Here is a 12,210-nt window from a genome sequence, read left to right on the forward strand (position 1 = left end):
CCCCAACCATAGTCATGCACCCAACTATAAGACAGTCCCATCTATACACTATCCCAACTCTAGTTGATGCCTCCTCTAGTTGGGAAGTAGTTGGGAAGTCCCAACTAGGATTACAGTTTGGGCACAACACCGACATCAAACCTCATGTAAAGTAATAGGCCTACTGGTTGCTCTGGACATTCCTTTTCCCTTTCAAAATCACGTTGGGTTTTTGGCTGATTTGGCAGATTAAACATTATTATATTGCAACTACGTACATTAACGCTATTTTGCTGGCATGAACTCCACCAACCAATTACTCACAATATTTACAAATACGTGTAGTATTTAATTATAAGCCAATTACTGAATATTTCTTCGTTTTTTTTTTTCTTTTCGTAATGCAGTGACTGCTCCGACAAAATGGACACACACACACACCAGTGACACGCAATTTAGCGTACTATGTATACATAATATCCTATAAGTACAGTACATGTACATTCACCAGTCCATGTTACCACAACCCACATAATGACGTACGAGTCTGTGAATCCATATGACTTTACGCTATAAGACATAACTTTTAACCAAAATTGGTTTAAACAAAAATGGGAATAACGTGTAAACTTTTTAAAAATAAAAACAATTCGATGTCTGAAGTGAAGCTTAAATATTGACCAAATTTACGTTTTTATATACCCTCCCTTTTTAATGTCTGTTCATTCATTGATTATTCAACCTCTTTTAAGGGAGAATACTGATTGAACTTTATAGACATTTATTTCAATTGTCTCTCAATAAGAGTCCTATTCATTTCTGTTTAAAAGCCTACTTGAATGGAATCCCTTGTCAAATCAAACATGTTACATAAAATATTTCATTTCAGAAAATTCTTAGGGTAAATGGCTGGACAATTTAGAGCTCAAATATAAAAAAAAAATTGCAAACAAATTTTTTTCTGGACGGATGCATTACAATCACAATGTAGAATTTTAACATCAATATTTCTGTATACAAAACCTCCATTCCTTATTAAGGCCTGTGGTAAATTCACGCTGAATAAGCTTTTGAATCAATCATAATTCTACTTAAGCATGATGAATGAAAGCCGAAACAATACACCTTACACGTGGCGGCCATCTTAGAGGGCATCTTTTGTTATTTGAATTCATTAACAATAAATGCACACAAGGTTCACTCATGCATATCCCCGCCAAACAAAGGTATTGCCATCTAAGATGGCTGTTCATACATAAGGCCCAAAAAAAAAAGTCTCCGGTTTCTGGTATGGAGCTTGCCCAAAAAGTGGTGCGGCGACACGGCTTTTTTTTTTTTTTTTACCTGTTTTTTTTGCTTCAAATGTCGGCCGAGGACTGCAATTGGTGCCCGACTAAACTTAGTGAAAATATATGGGAGTCCAGAGAGGCCACATAAAGCTTATTCTCGATCATAACCCCATCTAAAAACACGTTAAAATTGTGCAGCAGCAGGATTCCAGTCAAACCAGTGAGTTTGGCAGTTTTGAGACATCATCTTTTATTGAAAAAAAAACTTTTTCATTTTGCCGACGCGCATGGCTACGGCGACGCGCGCGCATACCAGAAACCGGAGACTTATTTTTTTGGGCCTAAGGTCTATACAGTTCCTTTCAAAATTTAGAAAGTTGCCTCAGGGAGGGGGGAGCAGGGAGGGGACAAGTTTATGTTACTAAAAGATAATTCTTCTCATTGTGTGTGATCTCAGCGTACACGTTTGCCTCATTTGAATGTACATGTACGTCTTTTTACTTTTTATGTGGAATATTATTAATTTTGGGCAGGTAACATGAACCAGTGTCTGACGGAAGCTTGGCTACCACGTTCACAATCATCATGCACAGCAGTTTTTCTTATCCTGTCGCGGCTCTTCCAATCGTAGCGTTTCCCGCGGCGCCGTGAACCCCCCTTTGATCCCGTCCCAGCCGTCCTTGATCTCCAGGTCGCCGTTTTTCAGTTTGACGTAAATCTCCTTGGCCATGACGGAGAAGGCCGCCTCCACGTTGATGCAGGCCTTGGCCGAGGTCTCGATGAACTTCATGTTGTAGGCCTGGGCGAATTTCTCCCCCTCCTCTTTGTACACTTCCCTCTTGTCCTCCAAGTCCGACTTGTGGCCGATCACCATGTACGTGGTGCTGCACGGATTGGTGACGTTTTCCTTGGCTTCCAGTAACCACTCTTGGAGATTCTCAAAGCTCCGTCGATTGGAAATATCATACACTAATAACACACCCACAGAGTTCCGGTAATAGGAAGTTGTTATTGATCTGAAAAGTAATTGTTAAAAAAGGGGGAAAAAACACAATAAATGGACAATAAGTTTATACAGTAAAATTGCATCACATTTCACAAACGCCATTTTCCTTCCATTTTTTCTCATCTTTTATGTTTGTTAAAATTAGATGACCCAACATTTTTATTACCCTAAGCCCGGTTCATACTTCACGCGAAAGCAAGTTGCGAAGCAAAATTCATGTCGTCAACAATGGTGGACGCACTTCAAATGTTATGTTGACGTCAAGAATTTTGCTTTGCTTTCATTTTCTGATGAAGTATGAACCGGGCTTAAAGTAAAAAAAGAGATTGTTTTCTCAAAGGTATTTTTTTCTTCATGTTTGTTAATGTTAACTACACAAACAGCCTACCACAGCAATTTGTTCCTAAAATTTACACTTGTCAGCAACTTGTTAATCTTAGATCTGACTTTGATGATAATTATAAATTAATGTAAAAGACAAAACCAAAAAGTATTTGAAATGGCCAACATTTGACAAGTGACCAGGCATTAAAAAAAGGAATGAAAATGGGATTGTCACATGTCAGATTGTAAAATCTGCGTACCTGAATCGTTCCTGCCCAGCCGTATCCCACAGCTGTAACTTGACCCTCCTCCCCGGCGCAACCTCGATCAGCCTGGCGAAGAAATCCACCCCAACCGTCGGGTCTGAAACCTCCACGAATTTCCCGTCACAGAACCGGCGGAGCAACGAGGACTTGCCCACCGTCGAGTCGCCCACCAGAATCATGCGAAATTGGTACTCCCAAATCACCTCGGGTGGCAAGCCCGACAGTTCCTCAGCAGCAGCAGACATCATTAACTGTTCATGGTTTAGATTTTCGATAACTCTTGAAGAAAAAGACCACTTTTTAGAGAAAATTTTATCGTCCAATATCACTGAGGTTCAGTCTCATGATCGGTGATTTAAAAATGGCTACAATTTACTTCCGCTAGGTCAGCAGCATCGTGAATATTTAGTATTGCTTTTCTATGTATCACAAGCACTGATTGGTTTGTAAATGGCACGGGGAAGGGATTTGGCCAATCAAGGACTGTGTACATAAATTGAAGGCGATACGTTTCACAACACCGCAAACATCATCATGGACGGCGCACGTGGGGAATCGTCGGGCAATCTTTGCTCGAAAATTGTCGCCCAACTGAAGGTGTTTGTGAGCAGTATTTTCACCATGTAAGTTCGACTTGTTTCTTTATTTCTTACTTTAGTAAATGGTGAGGATGGATTACACGTTTAAACCACAACGATGTTGAATAAAAATTAAAAGGAGAGGCCGCGGCGCGCGCTTTAACGATGGCGCAGTATGAACAACGTACGACAGCCAACGAGCACGGGAGCATGCAGAGTGACCCGCACGGTACGACCTGACAACCGGCCGGCCAGCCGTGCCGTCTGGACGTCGCGTCAGGCAGTCACAGTCATGCATTCTTCAATTTAAAAAAATGTATTTTATCACAAACGTGACGCCTATTTAAATTAAAACCACATAATAAACAAAACGAACAAATATTGAAATAGGCCTTTATCTGTTCCTTGCTCTATGGTTAAAACGAATGTCGGACACTTCGCCCCATTTCCACGTCGCCCCATGTCACTTCGCCCCTAACCACTTCGCCCCATCCCCACTTCGCCCCATCCCCACTTCGCCCCATTTCCACTTCGCCCCATCCCCACTTCGCCCCATCCCCACTTCGCCCCATCCCCACTTCGCCCTATTGGCTTAAAAAACAATTCCAACAGATTCACTAATTGCTAACAAGAATTAGCCCACCAAATGAACAATTCATAACCAACCTCTCAAGCTATCACTCTCCCCTAGCCCTACCGAGAAAAAAAGCTTGAAGTAAAAGATCCAACTTTGTTCCCAACCCGGCTATACCAACCCGTCTCCCACTTATCTGAGAACGAAAATACCTTTGACATCCTAATTTCACTCTTGGAGGAACCAATCTCATCTAAATGAAGTTGTAAGTGTCACATATCAGACAATTTTTGACGGAACATTTTCCTCAAGGCAGTGAGTTCCTTTTAACTCACTGACCCATACCTACGGATTCTGTTGAATCCGGCGCCGGCTGATGAGTCCCCGAAGGGACAAATGTGCATTCCGCTATTACCCTCGGGTAAAACCTAACCCACCCCACTGCTGCCTGGGTAAACTTGGCTACGGTCAAAACTTCCATTGATTTCTCCTTCTTATTTTTACCGATTTTTTGAGACCCGGCCTTTCATGTGTCTCAATTGAAGAACATAAACCACACAATGTCACACCATCGAATAACTCAATGTGTTGTTCTTACGCAAATTTTTTTATTCACAAGCCAATAGGAGAGGCGTCTCTGAATGGGATAGAGCCATCATTTCTCTCATCTGTGTCTCTAGCACCTCATCAGAGAGTTTGTATTTTTCCTGAGGTTTTAGATTTGGGAGCATTTATTATCTAGGGTCTTTGGCAGTTTATTATGTCTGCACCCCTAGCCTTCACCTTTTTCATACTGGGGCGAAGTGGGGATGGGGCGAAGTGGGGATGGGGCGAAGCGGGGATGGGGCGAAGCGGGGATGGGGCGAAGCGGGGATGGGGCGATGTGGGAATGGGGCGAAGTGGGGATGGGGCGAAGTGGTTAGGGGCGAAGTGACATGGGGCGACGTGGAAATGGGGCGAAGCGTCCGACACCCCGAAAACTAGACCCGTGAACGTGGACGTTGTGACCTTACCATTTAGTCGATTAATGAGATTTGATTTTTGTTCGGGGATATGGGCTTTCAAAGTTTCATTTAGAAAAATCAAGTATAATGAGCAGTACTTTCACGGTTACTAATATGCGCCATCTTGCTGATGGGGCAAATTTACATGTGTTGCTGTGTACACATCGTCAAGGCCAAGTCATCATGCATTCATTCCAAGATGCACCGGCATCAGACAATGCCTGTTCTTTTTTGCCCCATGAACTGTTCATCAAGATGGCGCATATTGTGGAATTGTGCATTGTCTGTGGCGAGTCTCTCATTTCTGCACACCTTTGCATCTGTAAATGTTTGTACCAGTTGTTACAACTTGATTAGATAACTTGGAAACTATTGAATTTAAGATTAACACATGTACAAGCACGTACAAGTTTATGACTGAACTTTAGTACCAGATAATGTTTTTCTTTTTTTACTAGTAAGTAGTATTGCTGTCATAAACGTTCAGTTAAGCATGCCATATGTTTGAACTTTGATCTTGCTCCCTCAATTATATAATTAATATTGGGTGCAGTGCTTTTTACCTCTGCATTCTGGGCATATGTTTTTGAGAATTTACTATGGCGTTATCTCTATGGTACAGAATATTTAAAGGATTGTGTTTCATTTCATTGTTGGATTAATATTGTACAAACAGAATACTTGTATCTTGTAGATGGAGTTGTGCATCCCTAAGCTTGGAATTCACTGCACTAGAATTGTTTGCATATTTTAGGAAACTGGGGGAATTAAATTAATTCAGATCAAATTTTAGACCCTAACAGACGAACAACAAGGTCTTTTTAAAGATAAGTGTAAGAACAGAATACATGTACCTGTAGCCCTCCCTCTATGGCTGGCAATTTCAACAAGGCCAGCCCAGCAGTCGAAACCAGTCAAGTGACTGGTTTTAACTGTTGAGTGCTCCCTGCCTTCATAAAGCAGGAATGACTGGCTGTGATTGTTATGAAACCTGAAATAGCTATGCTTTGACTGAAGGAGATTGATAAGCCAGCTGTGCCTACCAGTCACCTGCTTTTGTCTGTTGATGGAGTTTGACTGTCACAGTGCCTACAAGAAATATGATCTGACTGTTGGTGACTAGCCTGTGTAAAAGGCATGGCAGAGGAACCTTGTTGTTGTTTCCTGTTGGAATGAGCAAGGTTTACACTTTGAAGATCCAAGAGGTAACAGAAATTTGTGCTACAAAACAAAAGTTGAATTTACCTCTGTCCCCCCCCACCTTCCCTACCCTGACAGAAACTTCCTGAAGGTTTTCCTGGGCGGTCAGGTCCTGTCTCTCCTCATCTGTGGTACGGCCATCACCAGCCAGCTCCTGCACGATCGCTACGCCGTCAGCGCTCCCACGGCCCAATCCTTCCTCAACTACCTGCTCCTGGCCATAGTCTACTGCATCGCCTTGTGCTGCCGGAAGGACCGACAGGACAACTTCTACCATGTGTTCCTGTCGCGCTGGTGGCAGTACATTCTTGTGGCGTTGGTGGACGTAGAGGCCAACTATCTCGTAGTCAAGGCGTATCAGTTTACCACACTGACAAGTGTCCAGGTGTGTATTTTTTTTGTAAATGGGGAGTGGGAAAGGTTTAAATCCTAACTCTAATACCATTTTTGCTTGTGGCCTTTCTGACTTTTCTAAAATCCTCCCCTGTTTGGGGAAGTGATGGGATCATTTTTACTCATTCCAACTATTAAAAGTTCAATGTAAAGTAACAATGGCTTGGCTCTACATTCCAGAACCCTGCAAAATCTTTCAAACCTGGTGGATTTAGGAGGATCTGGGAAGGTTAGGGTCAGTGTGCTAGTCTCATTGAAGTATTGACAAATTCCTCTACTTGTACTCCTCTGAGATTGTTTGCCAGGATGTCTGTGCCTGCTAGCACAGAAAATAGCTTGCTTCAGCGAGGAATACCGGTAGTTGGCTTCAGGAACCCTGTTCCAGGAAAGCTTTCAGATGCTTTCATGTCTATTACACTAATGTTATTAATACTGATCCAGCATTTGATTTCAAAACATCAAATAATTATCAATGTCAGTGTTGTGGATTCTACGGTATTGCGATGAAGCACTATTCAAATCTTTAGTGTTTTGTAAAGCTACATGTATTTGCAGGCCAAAAACAGTGGAACATGTTACCAATGTGAATTTCTTCATTTGATCGCAGAGGAGAAGTTAATTTTGTATTATTTTTTTTTTTTACAGCTGTTGGACTGTATTACCATTCCAGTGGTGTTGATACTGTCTTTTGTCATTCTGAGGGTCTCGTTTCGCATCAACCACATCGTGGGCGTAATGATCTGCATCATTGGTGTACCTCTGATGATCTGGGCTGACAGCATCCTGGGCAAGAGTGATACAGAAGGTAAATCACTGAAAGCAGTTAATCTTGGTGAAGTGATCGATGGGGTTTTGCTACCTTGGGGAAACAAATGTCACCAGAGGCAAAAATCCCACAAATTGCATCTCAAATCTTCCAATTCGATTTAAACCGGCCAGCTGACCCGGCAAGCTTGGGTGGCTTGTGCGTACATCTCTCGGCTCTCACCAAGGTGACCACGGTTCGAATCCTGGCCGCGGATCACATGTGAGTAGAGTTGTGCATTGGTTCTCTCCTGTGCTATGAGGGTTTTTCTCTGGGCCCTCCGGTTTTCTTCCCTCCGGAAAAATCAAACACTTTCGATCTCAGGCTGTGCTCCGTCGTCATGTATAAAAAAATGGGTCGATGAGGCTGGCAGCCATAGGCGCCTTTACATACCAGCGGCCCGACCACGTTGTAGCCATGTCCTTCGCAATTCAACATACCAGCTGCGAGTAAGGATGATAAGCCTCCCAAATTATTATGTAGTTGATTGGTAAGGAAATATGCACTGTGCCAGTCTTATTAGATGGAAACAGTGCTCAATACGTCAACGAAAGGCAAAAACTGATATTGAAACCGTCTACCGAACTGCATTTCCTGCACAGCTTATTTGACATCTGACCCCGTCTCCTGCCCAGATGCAGATACACCCAGAAGGTTCTAGGGGAATGTATTATGCCTCATTGGAACCTCCAAATAGATGTAAATCAGCCAGCTGACCCTGGCAAGCACGGTGGTCAATTAGTAAGAACATCTGCACTGACAATACAGTGCTAAATACGTCCGTGAAAGGCAAAATGTGATATTAAAGTCGGCTACCCATCTACATTCTCTGCACAGTTACATCTGACTCCTTCTCTTGCCAACCTACAGATAAACCGCAGAAGGTTCTAGGGGATGCCTTATGTCTCATCGGAGCTAGCTTGTATGGTATCTCTAATGTCGCTGAAGAGTACGTCGTGAGACGGTTCACCAGGGTGGAATTCCTTGGAATGGTGGGCCTGTTTGGGACGTTCATCAGTGGCACGCAGCTGTAAGTATGAATCATTTAACCCTAACCATCCCAAATCCTCCAAAATCCTTTTTGCAAATTGGAGGAATTTGCAGGATTGCAGGGACCTTCATTAGTGGCACACCGCTGTAAGTATGAATCATTTAAAGAGGCCTTTCTGCTCCCAACACAACAGAAATGCACATCACCCTGATGTCCATGCAATAGTCCATAAGTCACCCTGATGCACTATTCCATTAAAAGTCATCGAGCGCTGTTTTGCTGCTCTCTCAAAATAAAACTAGCTAGCTGACCCATGCAAGCTCGGCAATTGAGTGGTAAGATGTCTGCACTCGGAGGTTGTGGGTTCAGTGCCCATCTGAGCGAAGTTGTGAGAAATTTTTATTTCTCACAAGCTCTTTGACAACGACTGAGCAAACAAATTTGTTTGAAGGGCAAAACAACATGAAAGTGGTGTTGGTAACAAATGCGGACCACCAGAAACCGAGGATACGCCTTTGGCACCTCGTATTGAAGGCTTGAAGCCTCCGCCCGTCCTTTGTTCTCCAAAACAAACATTGAAATGTTTTGGAAGGTACAGTAGAACAAGGGATAAAATCTAATTTTGACCTCTGTTTCTCCTCCTGCCCTTCAAGACTGATCCTAGAGAGAGCTGAACTCACCTCCATCACCTGGACCTACGAGGTCGTCCTCCTCTTCCTTGCCTTCGCCATCTGCCTCTTCTGTCTCTACTCGCTCTTCCCCCTAGTCATCAAGTGGAGCAGCGCCCTCGTGGTCAACCTATCCATCCTGACGGCCGACTTCTACTCGCTCATTGTCAGCATCTTTGTCTTCCAGTATGCGGTGAGTTGCATTCAAATTGATTATGTCTCAGTCTCTGGACTATTTAAAGCACAGGATGTCCACACAGTCAAGTTTTACTATACTCTCGAGGACAATGCTTTGTGTTTCCCTTTTTCCCTACAATATAACACTCTCTCATGGACTAAGAACACGCACTCACGATCAAGGACTGTTTTCAACAAAAGACGAACGCTCGAGGACAACAAAGAATCTGTTGTTCTCTCTTTGTCTGTCTGTCTGTCCCCTGAGTGTATGTAGCAGTGTTGGAGCAAAGGCTTTGACCCTCAAGGCCAAGGCCAAGGCTTTGACCCTTAAGGTCAAGGCCAAGGCCAAGGCTTTGACACTCAAGCCTCGAGGCCAAGGCCAAGGCTTAACCCTCAAGGCCAAGGCCAAGGCCAAGGCCCTGTTTTATGAAATGACCACTGATATAGAACTAATTATTGTTGATGTACCCTAACGTGGCGCAGCCCCTAACGTGGCGCACTTTTATGTTTCGCCTATAGCGCCTAGCTAGAGCAAAAGTTTTAACTGAAATTTCACAGAAAGTGAAATTTCATCAAGTTCTTAACACTCCCGTTCATAAATTGCGAGTTTATTTACCCGTTACAAAGTTAAAAGAAAAAATTATTTTGGCGTGATTTTCCGATTTTATTTTCAAGTGCAAAGTGAACCCTTTGAAAATGCCCTGAAAAATAAGAAAATAATTTTCTGACAAACATCTGGCTGGGTTTGTAAGTAAATATAATAATGATTTATCAGAATTCATCAAGTTTACAGAAATTCTTTATGTTAATTTGGAATTTTCTGAGATTTATTCAAGTGCACCAGGTTAGGGAACACTCCGCCAATTTGTGCCCAATTTCCGGACGCGACCGTTTTTGCATTTCGGATTATATTTTATGAAACCGAAATTGTTCACAGAGGTTAAATAGCAAGCATTAAAAAGGTAAAAGTACCAGCATTTCACTGCATGAATTTGAGGTTTATCAACGAAGAGGTTTGGCAACACTACACGAGGAAAGTTGGGTAAGCTTCGAAGTGCGCCACGTTAGGGAACACGACTATATAGTCACATGAGTGACACATCATCACACAAGGGCGGATCCAGAACACAATTTTGGGGGGGGGGGGCAAAGAAATGTTGGTCCCCCCTAAAAAAGTGGGTCAAAAATTTATGGCTTGGGCTTCGGGCCCGCTTAAGGGCCCCGAAAAAAGTTCAGGTCTTTAATATGGTTTAACTAAACAAAATAATGATTTACTTCTATATTGACACACAATTCTCCCAAGTGTAACAAAAGGGGGATCCAAGAAACTGATTTAGGAAATTAGGAAATTTTTATTTGCTGGCCCAACATGGTCAGAAATATCAGCATTATCTAAAACAGATACATGCAAATCTTTAGCACTTATCAGGGAGACATATACAACCAATCAGATCTATTCCATAATTGTATGCAATTAAAGTGATCATCTCATTAGCCCCACAAGTGTACGGAATATTTTTGCAGCAAATCTACTACAATGGTAACAAAATGTGATGCTACAAAAAGTTGAAGTGTGCCCAACACACAAATCTATAGGGTGCTTCCCTCCTCCATGGTAATACGATTAAAATGGTAACAGCAAAATTTCGAACAGATTTATCTGGAAAATGCAAAAATCTATGGGCCTTGAAGAGCCTTGACTCAAAATTGCAAGGCCCTGAACCCTCGAGGCCAAGGCCAAGGCCCTAAAATCCAGCCTTAAGGCAGCCTTAAGGCCAAGGCCCAGCATCAAGGCACTACATCACTGGTATGTAGTACATGTACACGCACCCTGTAAGAGTCGTGGTAGAGAAAATTGTATGTCTATCACAAGTCAACTTGCTAGCTAATCAAATTGCATGTAAAACAAGGTTAGTCATAAGTCAAACAGTTCAATCACAAGTCAATCACAAGTCAATCACAAGTCAATCAAACGTAAATCACAAATTAACCATAGCCAATCGCAAGGTCGCATGTAACAGGAGATGAACAATGACGGTTTATTTGATAAGGCTGTTGACCTGAGAGTGAATGATTGTGATAGACTTGTAATAACTTAAGATGAACATGAGATGACTATTCCTAAAACAATGGATTACTGCCAAAACAAGTATTTTATAAGTTTTCTAATTTTTTGGGGGGAAATTTACCCCTTTTGTGGATTTTTAAGGGTCTCATACAGTGAGTTGATACATGTATATCAGATCAAAATGGTGTTTGCTAGATCGTTCGAATGTCATGGTAAATTGTATTAATTCTTTCATATAAGGCGCTTAAGATGTTCTCAATGAGTACGGAAAATTATGGTAGATCTCCCAAATCTGTTTTGTTTAACAGTTCAACGGCCTGTACGTGGGATCCTTCATCGTCATTGTGCTTGGCATCGTAGTGTACGGCATTCTCCCACCCAGGGAATCCCAACACAACTTGTTCCGGCACTGCAGTTGCCTCAATAGCTACAGCCTGTTCCACAACGACTACGGCACGAACTCAGAAAACGAGAATCCGGACTTGACGGTGACCTCGGGGGACGGGGAGCTGACCGAGGAAGAGAGGGACAAGTGGCACCGGGCGGCCAATGAGTCATTGAACGAAAGAAACTGTGAATCACAGGCTTGATGTGATTGGCTGGCTAGAATGTCTCAGATGCAACATGCTGCGTGATTGGCCAATACAGTAGAGATCTTTTTGGATGGCTATGTGAAATCTTTTGTGGAGTAAGGCACTCTATGCTTGGCCCATTATTTGTTGTTGTTTGTTATTTAGCATATAGTTATCGTTATTTATAGAAACCAAAAAAGCATATATTCATGAAAATGTTCACGAATATCGGGTTCCTTTTTTTGTGAAGTTCTGCATGTAGTTCTTTCAAAATCTAGGATATGAAAGCCCAATTCATAAGCTTTCTTTTAGTACA

The 12,210-nt window shown here is 42.4% G+C and overlaps 2 protein-coding genes across 2 annotated transcripts; one reads left to right on the top strand and one right to left on the bottom strand.

Moving 5' to 3' along the window:
* Positions 1–1,582: 1,582 nt before the first annotated feature.
* Positions 1,583–3,244, bottom strand: LOC119721383 (ras-related protein Rab-39B-like). Its single transcript, XM_038191444.1, has 2 exons — positions 2,859–3,244; positions 1,583–2,284 (listed from the first exon to the last, which is right to left on the bottom strand). The coding sequence occupies exons 1-2, from the start codon at positions 3,110–3,112 to the stop codon at positions 1,852–1,854; spliced, it is 687 nt and encodes a 228-aa protein (XP_038047372.1). The 5' UTR covers positions 3,113–3,244; the 3' UTR covers positions 1,583–1,851.
* A 29-nt stretch (positions 3,245–3,273) lies between these two features.
* LOC119721382 (solute carrier family 35 member F2-like) lies at positions 3,274–12,121 on the top strand. The gene is made up of 6 exons (XM_038191443.1): positions 3,274–3,487; positions 6,299–6,605; positions 7,259–7,418; positions 8,289–8,448; positions 9,063–9,270; positions 11,631–12,121. Exons 1-6 carry the CDS (start codon positions 3,399–3,401, stop codon positions 11,910–11,912), a joined length of 1,206 nt encoding a protein of 401 aa, XP_038047371.1. The 5' UTR covers positions 3,274–3,398; the 3' UTR covers positions 11,913–12,121.
* The last annotated feature ends 89 nt before the right edge of the window (positions 12,122–12,210 follow it).

Source organism: Patiria miniata, unplaced genomic scaffold (assembly GCF_015706575.1).
Source record: "Patiria miniata isolate m_02_andy unplaced genomic scaffold, ASM1570657v1 HiC_scaffold_13, whole genome shotgun sequence".
NCBI classification, from domain to species: domain Eukaryota; kingdom Metazoa; phylum Echinodermata; class Asteroidea; order Valvatida; family Asterinidae; genus Patiria; species Patiria miniata.

Excerpts from the sequence above, each read along its gene's own strand:
- LOC119721383 (XM_038191444.1), bottom strand. The coding sequence starts at position 3,112 with ATGATGTCTGCTGCTGCTGAGGAACTGTCGGGCTTGCCACCCGAGGTG. Across the intron at positions 2,285-2,858 it reads GCTGGGCAGGAACGATTCAG|ATCAATAACAACTTCCTATT; the intron begins GTACGCAGATTT and ends ATTACTTTTCAG.
- LOC119721382 (XM_038191443.1), top strand. The coding sequence starts at position 3,399 with ATGGACGGCGCACGTGGGGAATCGTCGGGCAATCTTTGCTCGAAAATT. Across the intron at positions 8,449-9,062 it reads TTCATCAGTGGCACGCAGCT|ACTGATCCTAGAGAGAGCTG; the intron begins GTAAGTATGAAT and ends CTGCCCTTCAAG. Across the intron at positions 9,271-11,630 it reads TCTTTGTCTTCCAGTATGCG|TTCAACGGCCTGTACGTGGG; the intron begins GTGAGTTGCATT and ends TTTGTTTAACAG.